Here is a 20606-nt window from a genome sequence, read left to right as displayed (position 1 = left end):
ACCTGCCTAACCTTTTCATGAAAGATTTAGAAATTGCATTTTTGATGGTACTAACTGGAGCAGTAGTTCATCTGTAGTTGCCATTGAGTAGGTGTTAAAAAAAATCATCTCATCTTAACATTGTTAAGGCTGCAAATCTTTTTTGTCTGGCCTTGGTTTGGTAAAAATGGGTCTTGGAGGCCATCTACAATAAGCAGATATTAAAACTAGGGTTATAAATGATTGTTTTAGTGTTCCAGATGTTTAGATTCCCAAAAGATCTTACTGAAAAGGATACATTGTTTTAATTGTTCCTCACTATACATGATGAGAGAATATCATTTGTCTACTCTTCCTCCCAGGTTGCCGTTGAGGACCGCATCAGGCAGCTGCACGAAGCTCACAGAGACTTTGGCCCGACATCCCAGCACTTTCTTTCCAGTAAGTTGTTGTCAGCTTTCATTGCTGAACCTCTTCATTGCATCTTGGTGGCTAAGAAATAAGAGTTGAATTACAATCATCTCTGCCAAATGCACTGGAGGCATAAATCGTTCTGAAAGATAACTTGGTGGGTGAATTCTGAAGGTTAGAAAGAAGAGGATCAATTAGATCATTTTGTTCAGTCTTAACCTAATGAATAATTGTTTTCTGCAATGTATTCTCAAGTGCTAACTTGGATAATATTTTTGAGTCTAGTTTTGCTTATAGTAGTTTACTTCATACGGTTGATAATTATGCTATCATATAATTATGGTATAATAATTCAATATATATTACTGTGAATCTATAATTTTATCTCTGTATAATTCATTAAATACTCCTTGCCCCCAACTTGGAATCTCACCCTGTTATGTTTCCTTTTCCTAACTATTCTTATCATTCTTTTATCTTTGACCTCTATTCATTCTTTTCATTTTCCAGTTTTGCTATTTTACTAATTATGTTATTATAATTAATTATATTGTTTATATATTTTATAAATATTATATATTTAATAATTAATACTAAGAGGAATAGCCTTAGTTAACTGAAAGTTTAATATTGTAACACCTTATTAATATAACAATCCATATTAAGTTGTCAAGCTCTTGTTTTATCCCAAATAATATTCATTTATACCACTCTTTCTTTCATTACAAAAGTATATATGTTGAGTTTTTTTGGTACTTAAAAAGCCATACTTCTACTACATGCAATTAACATATGATAACATTTTGGTGTATTTCCTTCTGGTCATACACAAGTATATATGAGGGTTTAACCATCATTTAAGGCAATAACTTTGTGTCTGGCAATGTTATAAATATAAACTAATTTAATCTGTATAGCAATCTATCGGGTAGATACTATTATTATACCTATTTTAAAGATGAAGAAATTGAAGCATGTAGTTACACAGCTAGCAAATGACAGAGCCAGAATTCAAACAAGAAGTTGGCTTCAGAATCTGTGTTTTTAACCACCACACCAGACTGTCTTTTACTTATTTATATATGTTATAGAAAGGAAGTAATTCTATATGATCTCCCTTCATTCCTCTGACTTCCTTTATTGCCCTTTTCTAGTCCTTTCTTTTCCATTTTCCATAAATTAATAAAAAGATCCATACTCACAAACATTTTAAAGTGTTTGACTAGATGCTTTCATGTGTCTCTCCAGTTGGCCATTATCTTTTAGAATAAAAATTCCGAGATGATGGTTGTTCTGTCTTTCTGTTATACTTTAATAATGTATCAAGTAAGAAGCTGTCTTATTTTCTGACTGGGTCTAACCTTATTATTTGCATGAAGTTGTTATTTGAACAGTATCACACATGCTTTGGTGGTGCCAAGATAAAATAGGAAGGTTAAAACAGTGTACATAGTTGAGTGGGATTATGTCTTTAGGAATGGCTCTAGAACAATTATAAAGCCTACAGATTTTGTCTTGTATATTTTTCCAAATCTCTGATCTGCTTAAGTCACTTTAGTGGTAGCCATTCTATTAGATTTAATTGAGATTAAATGCAATAACATACTTGTAAGCGACTCATAAACCATAAATAAAATATTACTATTACAAATATTAATTACTCCTCAGACACCATATATATTCATTCATCCTTCATTCTCTCTGCATGCCCCACCTGAATTTCCATGTCTTCTCCATTAAAACCTATTCTCAGAAAATGATATGTTATATTCATTTAACCCAGGTGACAGGTAAAGTTTAATGTGTACTTCTCCTTGGTTATTTGCATTTTAATACAGTAAAAAGCCATAAAGTTGAGGAATGACTCTCTGGTGGTAGAATGTCAGCTATAGTCGTTGAGCTGTAAGGAAAGAACTTTGAGGGGCCACGTGGAGCAATCTCACACCTTTCAAACCATATCACACAGGTGCCTGCTTTCAGAAATGTCAGTCCTGAAGAAATAGATACTCATAAACACACTGATCTGCCTGCCTAATAGGAGCCAGCCCTACAAGTCACCGATTTCTTGGATACTCATGTGGATTATTAATATATGTTTAGAAGCTTCGCTTGCAGACATTAAAAATGCCAATTTGCTTTCAGGGGTAGTTGTGAAATAGGACAAAGTCAAACTGAAGACTAAATAAAGGTTATTTCTTTATGTTCTCTTTTTTTTAATTACAAAGGTAAGATATGTCCCCGAAAGAAATTTTAGAAAGCAGAGGAGTTCAAATAGGAAAAAAAAATCATCCTTAATTTCACCATTCATAGATAACCATTATAAAAAATGTGGTTTATATACTTATTTTATCTCGGATTCTGTGTGTGTGTGTGTGAATTCAGATTCTCTTTTTTTCTTTTAAACCAAACAGGGATATAGACATATTACAGTTTTATAACCAGCTTTTTTCCTTTAGAACTATAATAAAAATATTTTCATGTGTTTAAATATTTCTCTACAGAACAATGTTTTAAATGGCTGCGTACTATTCCCTTCTGTGGCTATACTAGATTTACCAAGATAAGTTTGAATCACTCAATATTAAGATTATTTCAGATTATTTCCAAAGTTGTGACTAACATTTTTGTGCACCTTAGTAAACACTGCACATTCTTCCTGCAACATAAATGCCTAAAAACAGAACTGCTGTGTTAAGGGACATTTACTTTGTGTAAAGCTTTTGATACGAATTGCCAAATGACCTCTACAAAGTTGCACAAGAAATGTGGTGCACCATTAAAACCATATTTGAGGGCAGAGCATCTCTGAAGTCATTTATCTACTGTTAAATTGTGTTCTATAAAAGAAAAACAGCTTCCCCTCAAAAACAAATAAAAATATGTTTGAAAAAATACCACTAAGGTCATATTAAGTGAATTTGAAACGGTAGATGTTTAGTAATTTGCTTCCATGTTACTAAAAATAATAATAAAATGGTTTTAGAGATTTAGAATTTACAAAGAAAACTAAGGATGAGCCACTAACTATACCACCCCAAACATGCACACCGTCTCAGTATCTCTCTTCATCATATTCTCCTTTCTCTCTCTTTCTCTCTCCCGCTCCTTCCCTCCCTCCCTCCTCTCTCTCTACCCCCTCCCTTCCTCTTTCCCTCCCTTTCTCCTTTCCTCTCTCCCTCTCTATTCCTCCCCGCCTCACATACACACACTCTCCCCTTTGAAAATTACATTACCAGCTGTCTTTGTTTTTTATCAGTAGAGAGAGGCAGCCCTTTAGGAAAGAAAAGTATTCAGTGTTTCTTCTTGGTGGCTCAATCTCTCTTTGTTAAAGAAGTTGCTTCTTTTATCTTAGATCTGAGAGAAAATGAGAAGAGAAAAACATTGTAAAATATAAGCTTTATTTGTTGATAGACACCAGCTTGCCTTCAATTCTAGCTTTAATATTCTACCACTTCTAATTGACTTCTGCAACTTAAACCAAGAGAAAGGATAAATTCTAATAGTATGATTTTTAATTATAATTTTAAAATATTATCATATATTATATATATTAGAATGTGTGTGTATATATATATTTGGAAGGCACCATGTCAGTCTCTTCATATGTCAATGACCAAGAAAGTACTATAGTATTCCTTGGCACACTGGTCTGAAAATCATCCATCTTTTGTTATTTTCAAGAATTTAAGATCTTTTTTCTCTGGCCATTTTCTCCATTCTATGGGCTTCTGTTCTAAATTTTACTTTTTTCACCAAGAAGGTATCTATAGATTTGGGTAAAGGTGGAAATCTTTCTGTAACAGTAAAAGGAACTTATGGTTGTCTTAATACTTAACAACTTACAGAATTCCCTAAAGGAGCATTTCCAAGCCAAGTTCCCGAGAACAGTAATGTTCTGTATGGTGTTAGTAACTCAGCCTTGAAAAAAAAATTAGTTCTGGGGTCAATGAGATTTGGAAAACACTAGGTTATATGGATAAGCAAGTTTCTTTCCTGTTGGAATTCGTGAAGCCTTTAATACACATTGAGACTCTGAAGGAGGCCAGAGTCAGTAGCTCTTCTCCATACTTCATGTGACTATGGAATCCTTTCTCAGGGAAACCAATTTCTCACTAAATATACCATGAAACATAGTATGGCAATCTTTGCCCCAAAGTGATATTTGCCAAATGATTTAATGGCAAGAACTTCCTGCTGAAAGTAATAAAAACATGATCCAATTAAAAAGAAAATGCATATTTTTTTAAGACAAATGGGTCAACTCTCTTTTTCCTGAGGATTCTAGGCCCACCTCCCACCCCTTATGCTATGGAATTGCCTAACTGGAGAGAAACTTAGAATCTGTATGAGTTGTTTTCAAACTACTCATCAATGAATCTTAAAACTGGTTTAGTGACTTGCAACCAACCATTTTTTAATAGAAAGGATAGAACAGAGTAGAAATTATCAGAGTAGAGTGCACAAGGAAGGTTAAGTTGTTGTTTTCACACTTTGGTTTCAGTTAGTGTGTGTGTGTGTGTGTGTGTGTGTGTGTGTGTGTGTGTGTGTGTGTGTGTGTGTGTACTATGTCACAATGCAAAATATTTTTCTTCTATGGGTCGCAGTCAAATTTTGAGAGACACTAAACTACTCCAGCCCTGCCCTTATTTTACAAAATGACAAAATAGGTATAGAAAAGTCAAATGGAATAACCAAGGTCACAGAGATGGTTATAATAGATCTGGGACTGTAACCCAGTTTCTGAATTTCCAAGCCACACCTCACACTGCCTTACCCTTTAAGAACAAATACCCAAGCCAACGACTACCTAGTCCACCTGATATTACCACAGATTTTTTTCTCTAATATTCTTCTTGGTCTGGGCCATACAAAGTTGATTTACAGAGCCTGAATTTTTCTCTCGAGGCCTCTGGGCCAAGTGTCATCTTACCAATGGTATATGGAATATTGGTTAAGAGTACAGGATCTGGAATTAGAGTGATTCAAATACTGGCTCAGATACTTAATCTCTTTATCTTTAATATGAAAAAATGAGAATGATAGTAATAAATATCATCAATTTTAAGACAGACTTTTCCACCCGATGTTTTAACAGCTCTGTAATCAGAACATACCTATGGTCAGTGAGGTTTTTAATACAGTGGAATAGGGTAATATTATTTCAGAGCGTTATAGTGAAGATCAAATAGTTAATATATGTAAAACCCTTAGAACAGTACCTAAGACATAGTAAGTGCTATACAGGTGTTTACTGTTAGCATTAGAATTACTGTCAATATTACTGTAAACTTGACAGCATAACTTAGTATCTTAGTCAAACTAGACATGAAAGTATCATCCATTCTCTTGTGTTTAATTCTCAGTTTAAGTAGTTTCTCTCTTTTCTGAAAATATTTTTCATGGATCTAATCAGAAAGTCCAGTGTTTTGCATGTTATGAAAGTTCGATAGTTATTTGTGTAACTAATGAATAGATGAATAATCAGTGGATAAACCCTAATCTCTATAAGGTCAGGATGATTTTAGTCTTGTTGACAGTTATATTCTCTAGTATCTAACATGTTTTCTGGTACTTGGTAGATGTTCAATAAAATCATTTACAGAATAAATTTTCTTATACCCAAAAGAAAAAGGTAAATTTTCTGCTGACATTGATAATACACAATAGCATGAAATTTAGCATAGTGACTATCACGTAGTAGAAACTCAATAAATAATGTGACCTTTTATGTTTCCTCCCAGCAAAGACTAATAGCATTCATAACTTTACATGGTCCTCTTCATAAAATTCTACTGTGCCATGTAATATATTAAGGAAACAGGCTGACTTCAAAATGACAACACGATCACAACTGTATTAGAAAATAAAACAGAAGCAGCAGAAAGCTACACATAAAGAAAAAACTAGACATAGACTACATCAAAATGCAAGCAGCTATTGTGTTTTCTTTATACTTTTGCAGATTTTTTTGTAATAAGCATGTATTACTTTTATAATGGAAAAAACAATAAAAGTCAAAAATTTTTATTCTCTAGCTTTTAACCCAGTGACCTCTTACAGTATTAAACTCTGTTGATGGCTATGGAACTCTGTAAGATGAATTTCCTTTTTCCTATTTCTTCTGAATTTAAAAGCTGTGAGTTTCATTGAGTGATCTTGTTCTCAGATTATGAGATGCTATAAAAAAGAAAGAACTAATCAGTTACTTTCTGCAGGCTTTATAATCTTAACCGCCTTAATTAGACCCCTGGTTAACTCTGTCTTGTTAAAGCAGCCCAAGTGTTTACAGTTTCCCTTTGCTACATAAGGCTAAAAAGTTTGTTACCATCTTGAAAGTTGCCAAACCTTCACCCTCATCTCCCCCCACTCACACACTTTATAAAAAAATGTTGGGGAAAAACTTTAAGCCCATCTAATAATTGCTGACATTTCACTTAACAATGCTCTAATCTACACTATCGTTATCCTCAGGGGATGGATGAATTTGAAATATGAGTAGGCCAATAATTTAAAGCTTCAGATCGGCCTAAAGAAGCCATCATGATAAAACTCAGGAAGAAACTTGCAACTACAAGTGAAATGCTTTTCAGCCTAAAGGTCTCTATCAGATAAAATCTCAAGGCAAAATAATTTGGGCCAATTTCTTCAGTCAAGTGCTATCCCAAGTGTTTGGGAATTTGGGACAAATGCCATCTAATTTATCAGTGATGCTGATAATGCCTCCATAAATTCATAGATAGCCTTTCAGATGCCCACAAAAAACAGTCACAGTGATAATAATTACATTCTTTTCTCAAAACCTATTATTTCTATGGCCCTTTCTCTTTCAGCTCAAATTTTTATCCTCCAATAAGACTTTAGATTTATTTGCTTCAGGGAATCCTTAGTAACAAAATTTTGCGTTGTTGGTCCTACATATCCATTTATTTGAGCACATGAGGAAGCTTACGAAAGTTCTGTTTCTGCTGTGGAAATTGATGTGCTGGAGCTAGCTTCTACTGACTCAAGAGAGCCAACTGTTAAGTATACAGAAATTGTGAGCCAATTGTTAAACTAACCTTTGGTGGCTTGCAATCACCCATAAGGGGAATATTTACCCCACAAAAATTGGCAAATACTGCAAATCGAGGCTTTTTTTGTTTGTTCGTTTGCATAGCTGGGTTACCAAAACACTGCCCAATTTATTTATGTTAGATCACTCAAGTCCCCGAGGCAATGATCAGGATCCAAATCTCTGCCTTAGGCAGGATGACCACTGGTCCTGGTTTGTCTGGGATGTTCTTGGTTTTAGCACTGAAAGTCTCATGGCCCAGGAAACCTCCTCGGTCCAACATACGAGGATGGTTGGTCACCCTAGCCTTAGGTAAAGTTCTGTGGATATAGAGCCCTAGATGGAGATTCTTATACAAGTAATTTATCAGGAGAGTAGCTCTCAAGTGAAGAAGAGTAAGGGAAGCAGGAGAAAGTGAGGAAATGCCAATCAGCCATCAGGGAGCATCCATCACACCACAGAGTTGGCCCTGTTTTTGAGGCAAGAGAGCTGGGTGTTTGCCCCACAATGTCAGTCAGTCGTTGGCTGTGGATTTCCGGAGAGTAATGGACAGCAAGGTAGTTCCCATTTCACTGAGGGAGGTTCTCTGGAGGTGGGAGCAATGGACCCATACCAGCCAACACTCACAGCAGCTGGAGATCGGTGCTACAATGGAGAAAAGTGATCTGAGTGGGACACCAATAGTGTGACTTCATGAAGCTACTACAATACCCCATGCATAATCTGGCTTTAGAACTAAATGGTGACATTTAGCTTGATTGCTAACACCACTCCATCACATACCTCCATGGGAATTAGTCTGGTGGCATGGCAGAGATGAAGCAAATGCCTGTTTCTTTCTTATTTCATCTTCCTCGTCCTGACAGTTTCCTCTGGGCCCCATGAGGACCTAGAACAGGGAGACCAGCACCACAGTTCTGCATCAGTTTCATGACACATGAGCACTATTTCAGTGGAATGCTAGCTGCAAAAGGTATATTTTTACACTTCCCAGAAAATGAAGGCATTTGTGAGCTTGGCCTAGGGTAGTATTTTGTCATCTGTCCCAAAATATAAGGCTTTGCACAACAGAAATGATGAAATCACATCCTTCTGGGCAAAAATCATTACTTTCATTTTTCCATTTTCAGAGCACAACCAGTTTGGGGATTACTAAATTCTTTTTAGCAAGAACTTTGAAGTGAGGACAAAAGGCAGCTTGTTCTTCTGTAGACTTACATAAACTGTTCCTGGTTTAAAAACCATTCTCTTGGATTTTTAAATATGCTTTCAGATATCAGCAATGAAAATCATCTTGAATTCAGTCTACTGTGGGTACTGCTATGTTATGAGCTATGTCTCCTTATAGCTATAAGGAAATAGGCTTAGGTGATGGGGTTTATTTTAAGGATACATGGAAACAAAAGGAAGAACGAGGAATAGTCACCATGAAGTATATGTTTACTTCTCTCTGTATATGCCTTTGCTGCTGTAGACTTCAGACTATCACAGTATAATAGCTACTCTCTCCTCTCTACTTTCTCTTCACTTATAGTTTCTACTGCCTTGTGACTTGTGTTTTCTTTTTTAGCTCTCTGACTTTTCCACTTCCCCACCTCTCTACCATCTATATTTCTCTCTACATATTACAATCAAATTCTCCAAGAAAGAGCATCTTTCTTGATTGGTTCAGCTATTTACTACCTACTTAAGATTAAGGCCACCTCATAGGCCACAAGCCAAACTATCTTTTTTGACCTGGGCACAATTGACTTTCTGGGCCAGACAATTATTTGTTGTGGGGACCATCCTGTGCATTGTAGGATGTTTAGCAACATCCCTGGCTTCTACTCACTGCATGCGATTAACACCCCCTCCCTCAGTTCTGACAACCAAAAATGTCTCCAGACATTGTCATATGTCCTCTGGAGGGCAAAAATGTCCCTGGTTGAGAACCACTCCTATATACCAACCCCTGGACAATGTTAGCCATGGTAATTGGGTCACATGGAACACTAAGAATCACTTATGTCTGAGGAATCACTTGAGACTACTTTGCTGGACTCCCGGGCCCCCTTCAATGAAGAGGATTGTCCTCAGCAGACAACCTTCAGTTGCCTGTCCTTTCAGGAATTGCCTCAGCTACCTCTCCCAAGATCACCCCCCTTTCAATGGCAGCTCCTAATCAATGCGGGAATATAAAGAACTGGCCATTTGGGCCCACTTGGGAGAACTCTAGCATTCTAGCTCAAAAGCTCCTGTGAGGTTGACTAAGACTGTCATTGGGTGTGCATCCCGGCTTTCCTGCTCCCTGTTGCCATTCCCGCTTCTTTCCTTTCCCTTCCACATGTGTCGATCCCCAGGGCACAGCTTACTACATAACCTGCTCTCTAAATGTTGTCTCAGAGCCTGCTTCCGGGGAACCCAATCCGTGAGGGGTCAATACGACTGAGACATTTAGAAGCATCTGAGAAAAAGGCATTGTAACAGGCTCATTACAGTCACTGGGTAGTTTAATTTACTCCTGCTTTCATAATGAGGTTGATGATTTTATCCGGTGTATGTAGTGATTGACCATTATTTAAAGTGCCTGACCTCATGATCTCCAACATGGGTAAGGACTTTCGGGATAACGTTAAATTTCGTCAGTCTCTTGCCTTATACCTTAAGTTTATACGTCCTGATGACAGGTAACACTTAAAATGAAGGATAGTCAGTACAATAGATCATAAAAGGAAATGGGTTGGAGTGTGAGCACCATAAGGGTAAAGGGCATACTTTGCTCTTTTTTATTATTAATTTCATGCATCTAATGCTTTACAGATAGATGCAGAATATGCCTTGATCGAATGAATAACTGAGTACTCTAAAGGTTATCCCCATTCTACTGCAACAGGAAAGAAGTCAGTCTGTACCTAGTCTGCATCCCTGGAAAAGTCCTGAAAAAGTTATGAGCTTCACTTTATTTTCAGCTGTCTAAGGATCGATGCATTCTGTCACTCAACAAATGTCTGTTTAATGACCAATATAGGTCAAATGAGATCTGGGGAAACAGTGGTAAATAAAGAAAATTCCTCCATCATGGAGCTTAAATTTTAATAGGAGAAGGCAGTCAGGTCATGGTAAGTTTGACAAAAAAGAATAAAGCAGGCTAGAGGTAACAGGTGAGAGGAACCCTTAGGTGCAGTGGTCAGGGTGGTGACATTTAAGTAGAGAAGTGAGGGTGCAAGCCACGCAGATAGGAGCAAGAAGCAAAGGATTCCAGGTGGAGGAAACAGTAAATGCAAAGGCCATGACATGGAAACATGGCTCAGAGGATCTGAGGAACAACAAGGAGGCTAGTGTGGCTGAAGCCAAGGAAGCAAGGTGATGAATGATGGAAAATCAATGAGTAACCAAGAACTAGACCAGGTAGGGTCTTGTTGACTATGGTTAAAAGCCTTTGGAATTTGTTCTTAGTAAGAAGGAAAGGCTTAGGAGGGTTCTGAACTACGAAGTGACATATGACTTACTGTGCCCGTTAGCATTCATTCATTCATTCATTCATTCATATATTGATTAACAAACACTAAGCACTTAGAATAATAAGATGGGAAAGACAAAATCCTGGCCTTGGGACACTGAAATTCTAACCAAAAGATATGATCCTGTAAACAAAAAATGCATGACCGTCTACAGTTGTGTTGTCGGAGTAGAGTGGAAGGAGGAATTAATTATGCAGTGAAGGAAAGAAGATGTTCTATATAGAATAGTGCTGATGCATATTGTGCCTGAGGCTACATGCAAATCCAAGGTAGAGAATACTTCATCTGATGGGAATCTAGCAAAGACTGCTTCTGATTGCTTGGCCTTTGATTTCACTAAGCAAGAGTCACAAAATGTATTTGGTGATGAGAATCAGGTTCCCCTTCTACTTAGTCATTTGTATAAGATGAATATCTCCCTTTCCAATTTTATATGTTGCCTCCTTATAGCTCTTTTGTTCAGAAAAGGGATTTCTTATGTATGTATAATGAATATAAATATAGGTTTTAGAGAGTGCTAATGTTTTAATGAGGTAGAGATAGGCAGAAAAGAAAGAATAATTGAAAGATTAGTCAACATGGGGCAGTTTGACTTGGAAAGAGAAAATCTGAGCAGGAAATGTCTGGGATAAAAAATCGGAAGAGAAATGGAATGGAAGGAGCTCATTTATGGTGTGAGTTAAGGACAGAAGGGATTTATTCTCAAAAGGTAACAAGTGAGAGTTCATATCGTGGAACTTGACCTAGGTCAGCTATCAAAGGAAAGAGACCGATTCAAAAGACTTGGCCCAGGAGGCCTGGAGCAGATACATCTATTAGAGGTATCAGATGAAGAGGGAAATTTTGAACCAAATCTTCAGTTATTTCTGGAGCCCAACACAAAAGCTCACTAGAAACCTTGCTAACTGAGGGCAAAAAAAAAAAAAAAAAAAAGGACAAAACAAGGCTTATGTCTTAAACAGGACAGGTCAGATAATTCCTCTAACATAAACCAGCCACACTAATTTAAACAGAAAAAAAAAAAAAGATAGTACGTTCAGTAATGTGAAATTTAATCTAAAAATCGGAACTAAATATAGAAATTAAAATGAAAATGTCTTGTTTTATTTCTTTGTAAAAATCCTTAGCTATTTATTTTGAATTCCTAAGCAATATAATATAAAATGATAAAACAAAATTGACTTTCATACTTGACAGCAGCAGTAGAATGCCAAAGGAAGATCTGTCTCCTTTCATGTTTTACTACTCTGAGAACTATGTAAAAATGTTTAAGACTCAGAAAATAGCTGGAAGAGAAAGAAAAGGGATTATTTACTGGTGTTGCTTTCTAGGCCCATGTTTTGCTGGTTAACAGTCAGTTTTACTTTAGAACCACAGGTTCTCTTTCATTGGCCTGGTCAACCTGGGATTCCTCACAGCAGCAGTAAGTTAATAATGGAATAAATAGCTTGATAATTCATTGCATTAATGATAGTAATAGTAATAGGGATAGGAATAGCAGTGCAAAAAAATATTGAGCACTTTTTGCTCTTAATATCGAGGAAGCATTTTACATGGATTAATGCGTTTAATCCTCAACGACCGTGTGAAATGGGGTTTATTATTGTCTCCATTTCACAGAAGAGAATACTGAGACTGGAGAAGTTTAATAACATATTCAAGTTCATACTTGCAATCATTATGGATTATCAGCTTCAGAGAAGGGGTTCCAGGGACTACTGAGTGGCAAATGACAAGTCTCAACTGCATAGACTAAAGGGGATATTAATCTTTGGGTGATATTAGAAAAAATGGCTAATAACAAATGAGGAGACTTCGCTTGGGAATTTTCTGTTCTTTAATCTCTGTGATGATCTTTCTTCTCTCTACCTCTGTCTCTCTCTCTATCTCTGTCTCTATCCCTATTTCTCTCCCTCCCTCCCTCTATATGAGAATAAAAAGCTTCTATTCTCATGCGTATGGGTGTGTGGGTCAACTATAGTTAGATGATCTAGATAAAGTTTGACTGGGAAGTTGTGCTTCAGGCTGCAGGTTGGCTGGGTTTGGCTCCAGGCTGGGAGTTCAGTTCGGATTGTCTATAAATGTTTTGAGGCCCAGGCTGAAGGATCAGAAGCTACCTGGGGCATATGCTTATGGCAAATCATTAGAGCACAAGAGGACAAGCCTCTGTTCATATTGTGTCTTCTAAAGCCCCATTGGCCAAAGCAAGTCACATGGTGAAGCCCAAGATCAAAGGCTGGGAAGCATCCTCTGCCCACCATCAGGCTATGGCTAAAGAATAGATGTTTCATGCTTTTATAGTGGTGTGAAGAATTGGGACCCAAATTTCATTTCTCCCAACCCCTATTCCTTTCATTGCTGTCATATCTTTAGCTCTTTCTCACTCTTATCTTGCTTTCTAATGGATGTACATCCCATCTACAGTCATTTGGTTTTTAATATCTCACTTGCTCCCTACTGTCTCAGGTTTCAAATTGTACTTTCCTTGAAATTTCCCTGGTGCCTAATACAATACCATTCACACAGAGAACATTCAGCAAATGGTGTTGACTGCCTGCCGTCTTTTAAGTGCACATCTGCAGAGACACTAAAGGCACCTGGCAATATTGCACTGACTTGTTAGTAACCTGACTTAACTCAAATGGCCTAAAGACTATAGCCACCTTTACCCAGAGGAGAGTTCTGTGGTAATAGAGTCAGTCAATTCTGTTTGAAATTCTTCAGAAATTCTATGAGCATAATTCAGTCACAGCTCTATTTATATAGACACCTTTCCTCCCACATCTGGCCTTATGAAGCTTGATTTCTTTCTTAATGTCTTAATAATCACGATGAGGTTCTTGAAATTTTATATAAGTCAGTTTGAAGGAACATTTCTTTCATGAGTAATGCCACCAAATATTGTCTATTAGACTTTGTGGGACTGTGCAGCCAGCAGCACTGGATATTAGATATAGCATTTATCTCTGCAACTAAGTCACCTTGCCAAGTAGTTTAGTATAAATTGTTGACTTCCAAGAACATAAGCCTGATACTCTAAATGACCTGGCAATCTCCTAATGAATCCCATGGTGTAGTACATACGGTCCCTGATCTACAATGGTTTGACTTATGCTTTTTCGACTTTATGATGGTTCAAAAGTGATACATATTCTGTAGAAACCATACTTCGAATTTTGAAATATGATGTTTTCCTGAGCTAATGATATGTGGTATGATACCCTCTAGCGATGCTGGGCAGTGGCAATGAGCCACGGCTCCCAGTTGGCCACACAATCAGGAGGATAAACAACTGATATTCTACAATGTACTGTGTTGCCAGCATTTGGGGGATATTGTGTTTTCACATCCCATCCTGTCTACAAAATGCCTATCTGTGTCTCCTGCTTCTGGTGAGAAGAAGAAGGTAATTATTCTTGAGATAAAACTCAAGATAATTGCCCAACTGTAGGCTGATGTAAGTGTTCTGAGCACACTTAAGGTCAACTAGGCTAAGCGATGATGTTCAGTAAGTTAGGTGTATTCATGCATTTTCGATTTACAATATTTTCAACTTACGATAGGTTTGTTGGGACGTAACCCCATCATAAGTCGAGGAGCATCTGTATTCTTTTCACCATATGCAATGGTCCCAGAGCTTAGTGTTATCTGTCTGACAGCTCATATAATATTTACAGGTTGTTATTCATGAGGAATTTTAGTTAGTCATAAAGATTTTCACAGCTATGGCAGACATTAGAGGTCTCATTTATCACTCTTGTGACCTTCCCCTCTGGAATGTAGCCCATCTGTCTCTACTGCTGAAATCTTTATGGAAAATCTGCCCATCTTTGAAAGTTTAGTAAGTGATCTTAAAGTTTTCATTGAATCTTTACTTTCGATATACGATATAGACATATAAAAGATTATTCTTATTTTAATTTAATGTTTTGAAAAGTGTTCAATTTAACCTGGCCTTTCAGTTAAATGACAGAAAACTTAATCTTGCTACAGGAACTATATGCATCACATCAAAAGAAAATAGAAATCTTGCAGAAAACAATCACAATGGAGAAGTACGATATACACATACATATACATTCAGCATTGATAACTATATGAAAACTGGAACACTGTATTATAATCTTAATTATGACCTTAGGAAGTAAAAAAAAGTGGAAATGAGTTTTTTATATAATTTAATATTATAAAGAAAATCCTAAGCAAATTCCATAAATAAAGGAATGGGCTGGTTTGCAGAACAGGAGAAAGAACTGACAAACCTTCAGATGTCCCCCTCTCTACTTACATTCTTCTCCTTTAGTGCACAACTACTTTCCTTCTGTCCCCCACCCTCCTTCAAATTCTGTGATCTGGTTCAGCCTTCATCGCTCTTGTGAAATTGCCCTGTTGAAATTTCCACTGACCTTGTGACCAAATACATCTTTCTCTTCTATAAGCCTCCTTTCCTTAAAGAGTCAAGTTATTTTCGTAGCTTCAGCTATCATCTAGTATTCACGGTCTTGTCCTTTCGCTTGAGTTTCAGTAGAGAGACCCATCTTCCAGATATTTTAACCTAAATATATAATTCATCTGAAGTTTACCTCCCAGCTTATTTTTTTTTTCTGCCAGTGGAACTCCCAATTGCTTAGTAATTAAGCCTTAGAAGTTTAGAGTCATCTGTGATTCTCACCTTCATTGGACAACAAATTCACTTATGAACTGTCTCCTTGAACTCCACTCTCGTAGCTATAGTCTATTGGGTATAGTACTACAAGGTCTTCTCTTTTCATCACGATAATCCTCTCATTATAAAACAGTCTGTGGCCTTCCGTTTTCCATTGCATCAAATATAAACTAGTCTGTTCATCATTTACACTGACGAATAGTGGACAAATGATCTATCTAAGAATGAAGGATCTGTTTTGCAGATGCTATCGGTCTAAGCAGACAGAGATATATAAAGAAGTACCGTAAGCCCAGGCTGTTAAATCATGTTCAAAGGTATTTCTCTCTGCCACACTTTATACCATACATGGCATGTTAATAATAATTAGGATTGGATTCTAATGCTGAAGACAAATGCTGCCCAGTTGAGGCAGAGAGTTCGATTCTAGGATTATCATCATTTAGATACCATCCTACAGATATGTGGTTACAAATGTTATTTGTATTGTGAATACCATTTTGCAAAGCAATTTCACATCTACCTTCTCATTTTATCCTGACATTTTGGGAAGGGAGATACCATTATTCCTATTTTGCATGTAAGAAAAACAAGGCTCTTATACCAACTATACTTAAATTTTAAAAAATAGAATAGTATCTGCCACATAATTGATGCTCTATAAGTACCAGTTGAATAAGTGAGGAAAAAAAGAAAAAGGAGGCTCAGGGAAAAAACAAGACTTGCTTAACATCATGCAGTGAAGATGGAGTCAACACTCAAATCCCGTTGTCCCGAATGTGTGTTCTGGATACTTTTTACTTGTTCCAGATACTTCTCAAGATGTCGGGTTGGGCTTTGAGATAGAAAGCCAATGTACTGAGTGTCTTTCTGAACTCAGAAAGTTTACGGTCTACCATGGGAAGAAAGAGTGTGAGAGTCACGTTCCCAAATAATCCACTATATCAGGCAGTGTATCTAATGTACCTTGAGATTTATACCAACTAAACACCATTGACTTGCAGAAAATGGATTTTTCTCTTTCCACCTGGATCAATAGAGAAAGACTCCTGTTGACAGGAGTGTAATTTGTGTAAAACACCTTTAAAATGTTCATAGTCTTTAACCAAATAAATATACTTCTAGGAATTTTGCTTAGGAAATTAACAAAAATGTGTGCAAAGATTTATCTGCAAAGATATTCATTGTAGCCTTACTTATAACAGTGAAAACCTGGAAACAACTGATTTTTTCAATAAATTATGGTACATCCATTAACGGAATACTGTTCAGCCATTTAAAATGTGAGCCAGGAATGATGTGAGCAGCCGCACATGGTTTGAGTGGATGGTAATAGTTCAATCAGAAGCAGGTTTGGCTACATGTAACAGAAAACTCAGATAACAGTGGTTTACGCAAGGTAGACATTTATAAGTTTATCACACAGAAATCTAGAAATAAGCTGGAATAGTGACAACATATTCATCAGGAACCTAGAGTCCTCATTTTTTTTTTCTCAGCCATTCTTAGTGTATGACTTCTGTCGCATAGGTTGTCAAGGCCATGCCCACATCCTCTGTGGCATTCACCACGCCTAGGCACACCAAACTCAGGCTTCTAACTACACATGCCTGTGATTCTGCCTTTAAGGCCTTCTCTGGCCATCGGAGCCTGTTCACCAGCACGAGGTATAGGCCACAAGTGCCAGGGAGTTAAGGACCCCCCCAGACGCCAGGAGTAGCCTCAAGCAGTAGTAAATAAATACTCCAGTTCCTCACCCCTGGTGGGTAGATAGTTCTGAAGTGTATTCTACACTGAAGCCCCCACATGCACTGAGCCCCAGGTGCCCAAAGCAGTAATGCATCTTTCGTCAACTTTCTTCTCTTCCCTGTCTTACTTCAGGCTCTTTTACCAGTGCTTCCTTGAATTACTATTCAAACTACTCGCACTCACATTCTTGTTTCCATGTCTGCTTCTGAGGGATTGCAACCAAGATTGCTTCCATTCTCCTGGTTTCTACAGCTCTGGCCATCATCACATACATGTTCCAGGCGGGAAGAAGGATGGGAAAAGGACAAAAGCTGCCTCGCAATCGAGTCGGCCACTTTTAATGCACTTTGCCTCTCCATATGCACTTTCCACACTTCCCTGACTTGCTCTGGGCCTTGAGAGGTTCATCTGTGTGGGCTGCATGAATGGGATCCCCAGCCCTCTAGCTCTGAGTTGGGCTTAGCCAAAGGGGAGCCATGATAGGAGATGGGTAGGAAGATAGAGAATAGGTTGGAATATTTATTCCCTAGCCTCCCTCCCAGCCTGCTTCTCTTGAGCAAAGATCTTGTCACATGAACCTCTTCACCAGTACATATGCATTCTTGCTCATTTGTGGGACAATGGGGAGGGCAGGCTCATTTGCTCTCTACTTTTTCTCTTCCCCCTCTCTGTCCCTCTCCCTCTCCCGCTCTGTTCTCGTAATGGCTCTCACTCCTTGCCGGGCAGACCTAAGAGTGGTTATGCTATTAATATTATCCCTTGTGATTTCCCTACACCCTGCACAGACCTTCGTGACCAACCCTTTTACTAAATTCTATTAAACTTACCCAATTTGAATGTGACATCAGTTTCCTTTCTGGACTCTGACTAGTACACTCCCATTATAACATATGTTCATCTAAAACCTGATCTCATTATATAATAACATCCTTGATGGCACGGAACCTCTTTCTCTACCACACCCTACCCTACCCCACCTCTGCCTGCAGATACCTAGCACAGGAACATACACATTACTTATGTTCAGTAGATACCAGTTGACTGATTTTAATGCCGGAATATTAGATGTGCTCATTGGAAAATATCCTCAAAGACTGAAATTAAGTGCAAAGTAGCAAGAGCTGGGTCTGTTTTATTTACTTCATTAGCGCCAGCACTTTGTGCAGTACCTAGTACATAGTAGGTGCTCGGTAAAAATGTATTGCGTAATGAGTGAAGGAATGTTAGGTATTGTTTTTATTTCTTTAAAAATTGGGGCTCTGTTTTTGTCTTTCAGATGAAAATAGGTCTCATCTTAGCTCTTTGAAAATTAGCTTCTCTGAAATAATTGGATGATTTGATTTTGACATCTAGAACAGGACCGATGGTGGAGATTACAGATCACAGGGAAGCAGATTTTTCCCCGAATAAAAGGAGGCTGTAGTCTTCAGCCATGCCACCCTGAACGTGCTCGATCTTGTCTGATCTCGGAAGCTAAGCAGGGTCAGGCCTGGTTAGTGCTTGGATGAGAGACCACCTAGGAAGACGAGGTGCTGTAGGTGTAAATAAGTAAATGAATGAATGAATGAATGAATGAATGAATGAATAAAAGGAGGCTGTTGCTAATCATTATTAAAGCTACAGAAAATTCAAAAGAACCCCTCCAGGATCTGGTAACAATGAAGTTTTTCAAGCAGCTCCTGGAAAATCATTTGGTGGGTTTGGAGGAAATCGTGTAGAGGGTAAATTTAGATATCAGATATAGATATCTGATATAGACAACTTGGAACTAGATGACATTACAATCCCTTTTAAGAAGTTTTTATTTACTCAGTTTTTTGGCAAATATTTATAGACTAGCTGTTTCATACCGCACATGATAAAATAGAACAAAGCACAAAGACCAGACAGACCTGGCTGTAATCCTGGATGCACTCTTAATAGCTACGTGACCAGGCTTAGTTTACTGACCATTTCTGAGCCTCACTGTCTTCATGGATGATAATGGAATCACATGACCTCATAGGATGTTTGGGGGGATTACATTAAGGAGCATACAATGCAGGGCAGCTAGTAGACATGCAACATATTTGTTGTCTCCATTTCCTAAATCATCTGACTTCAGTTTGTGTAATAAATCAAAATTAAGATCTAATACTAACTTTGGATGTTAGACATGCGATCCCATGTGATCTTAACTGTTTTGTCATTTGCAAAATGAAAATAGTAATAATAGCTGCCTCACAGGTCACAATGAGTATCAAATGAGCTAATCGAGGCCCTGTTCCAGGTACATAAGAGGTTTCCCTTTCTCCATCCGCCCCCCCCGCCGCCCCACAATTCTTCTGGATCAGTCATTCTCAGTGGGAGCAATATTGCCCCCAAGGGGGCAAAAATTGTTTCCTAGGGGACAAAAAAAAATCTTACTTTTTATGTATAACACAGATACATAAAATACATAAACAGATATACAGTATTGTCTGTGGTATTAAAATTTCAATGGGGGGGCAAGTAGGTAGATTAGGAAAAAATATCTATAAAGATACCTGAGGGTAGGGGCTGGGGCGGGGGATAGTGAGAAAGAGGCCATTGCTGTATAGTAAATTCCCTTGATACGATGTGTCCATAAAACCATTACTGGAATTTGCATACTTCTGAAGAGCTAGGTGCCAGTAGCTCATCAATCTTCCCTAATACCTTTTCCTTAACCCCGTAGGTATGGCTTCTCTTTTGTCTCCAATGAATGCTATGTTATTTATTTTTATAATCTACCTCAACTTTTGGAGGACCCAACTATGCTATAAAACTCCAAATTTACCAAATATAAGAAAAGTAGAAAGATTAATGAGTCTTTGTGGGGTCTGAATTCCAGAGAGTGCTCTTTAGGCACAGTTTGAATAACATTAGCATTCTTTTTAATGTTCTGGCTTGGCCCCTGTGTCGATTAAAATACGGCTTAACGCCGGGGTGCATCACTTGGCACATTCTGTTCATCATGCATTAAAAAATAGTTGAAATAAGAACTTCTAAACAAAGTGTGGCCTGTGTTTGTGATTTCCAAAACCACCTTGGGCACAGTATTGAATCCTGTCACCTCGAGAGAGGAAAAGCATTTGAAAGTAGAACTGCTAGCCTTTCTTGCTCTTAATAACGAACTGCAAGGAGAAATTCAGAGTTTGGTTTTGGAATACATAAACTCATGTGTAGTTTGCTATTTAAATTCAGTAGGCAATACCCCCATAGTGCTGATGCCATATGCTAATCTGAA

General features: G+C 37.6%; 1 protein-coding gene and 1 pseudogene across 2 annotated transcripts in view; both read left to right on the top strand.

The window, feature by feature from the left end:
- Window positions 1-20606, top strand: part of DMD (dystrophin) — a 2089898-nt gene that overhangs the window by 1854249 nt on the left and 215043 nt on the right. For both annotated transcript variants that reach the window (XM_011378471.2, XM_011378473.2), the window contains exon 61: window positions 342-420. In XM_011378471.2, coding sequence (XP_011376773.1) covers window positions 342-420 — 79 coding nt within the window. The remainder of the gene's footprint in view (window positions 1-341; window positions 421-20606) is intronic.
- On the top strand, window positions 18782-18900 carry LOC111730927 (annotated as a pseudogene).

This window comes from Pteropus vampyrus, unplaced genomic scaffold (genome assembly GCF_000151845.1).
Source record: "Pteropus vampyrus isolate Shadow unplaced genomic scaffold, Pvam_2.0 Scaffold340, whole genome shotgun sequence".
Classification (NCBI taxonomy): domain Eukaryota; kingdom Metazoa; phylum Chordata; class Mammalia; order Chiroptera; family Pteropodidae; genus Pteropus; species Pteropus vampyrus.
Note: the sequence above shows the minus strand (reverse complement) of the source record. Positions and strands in the feature narration are given on the sequence as shown.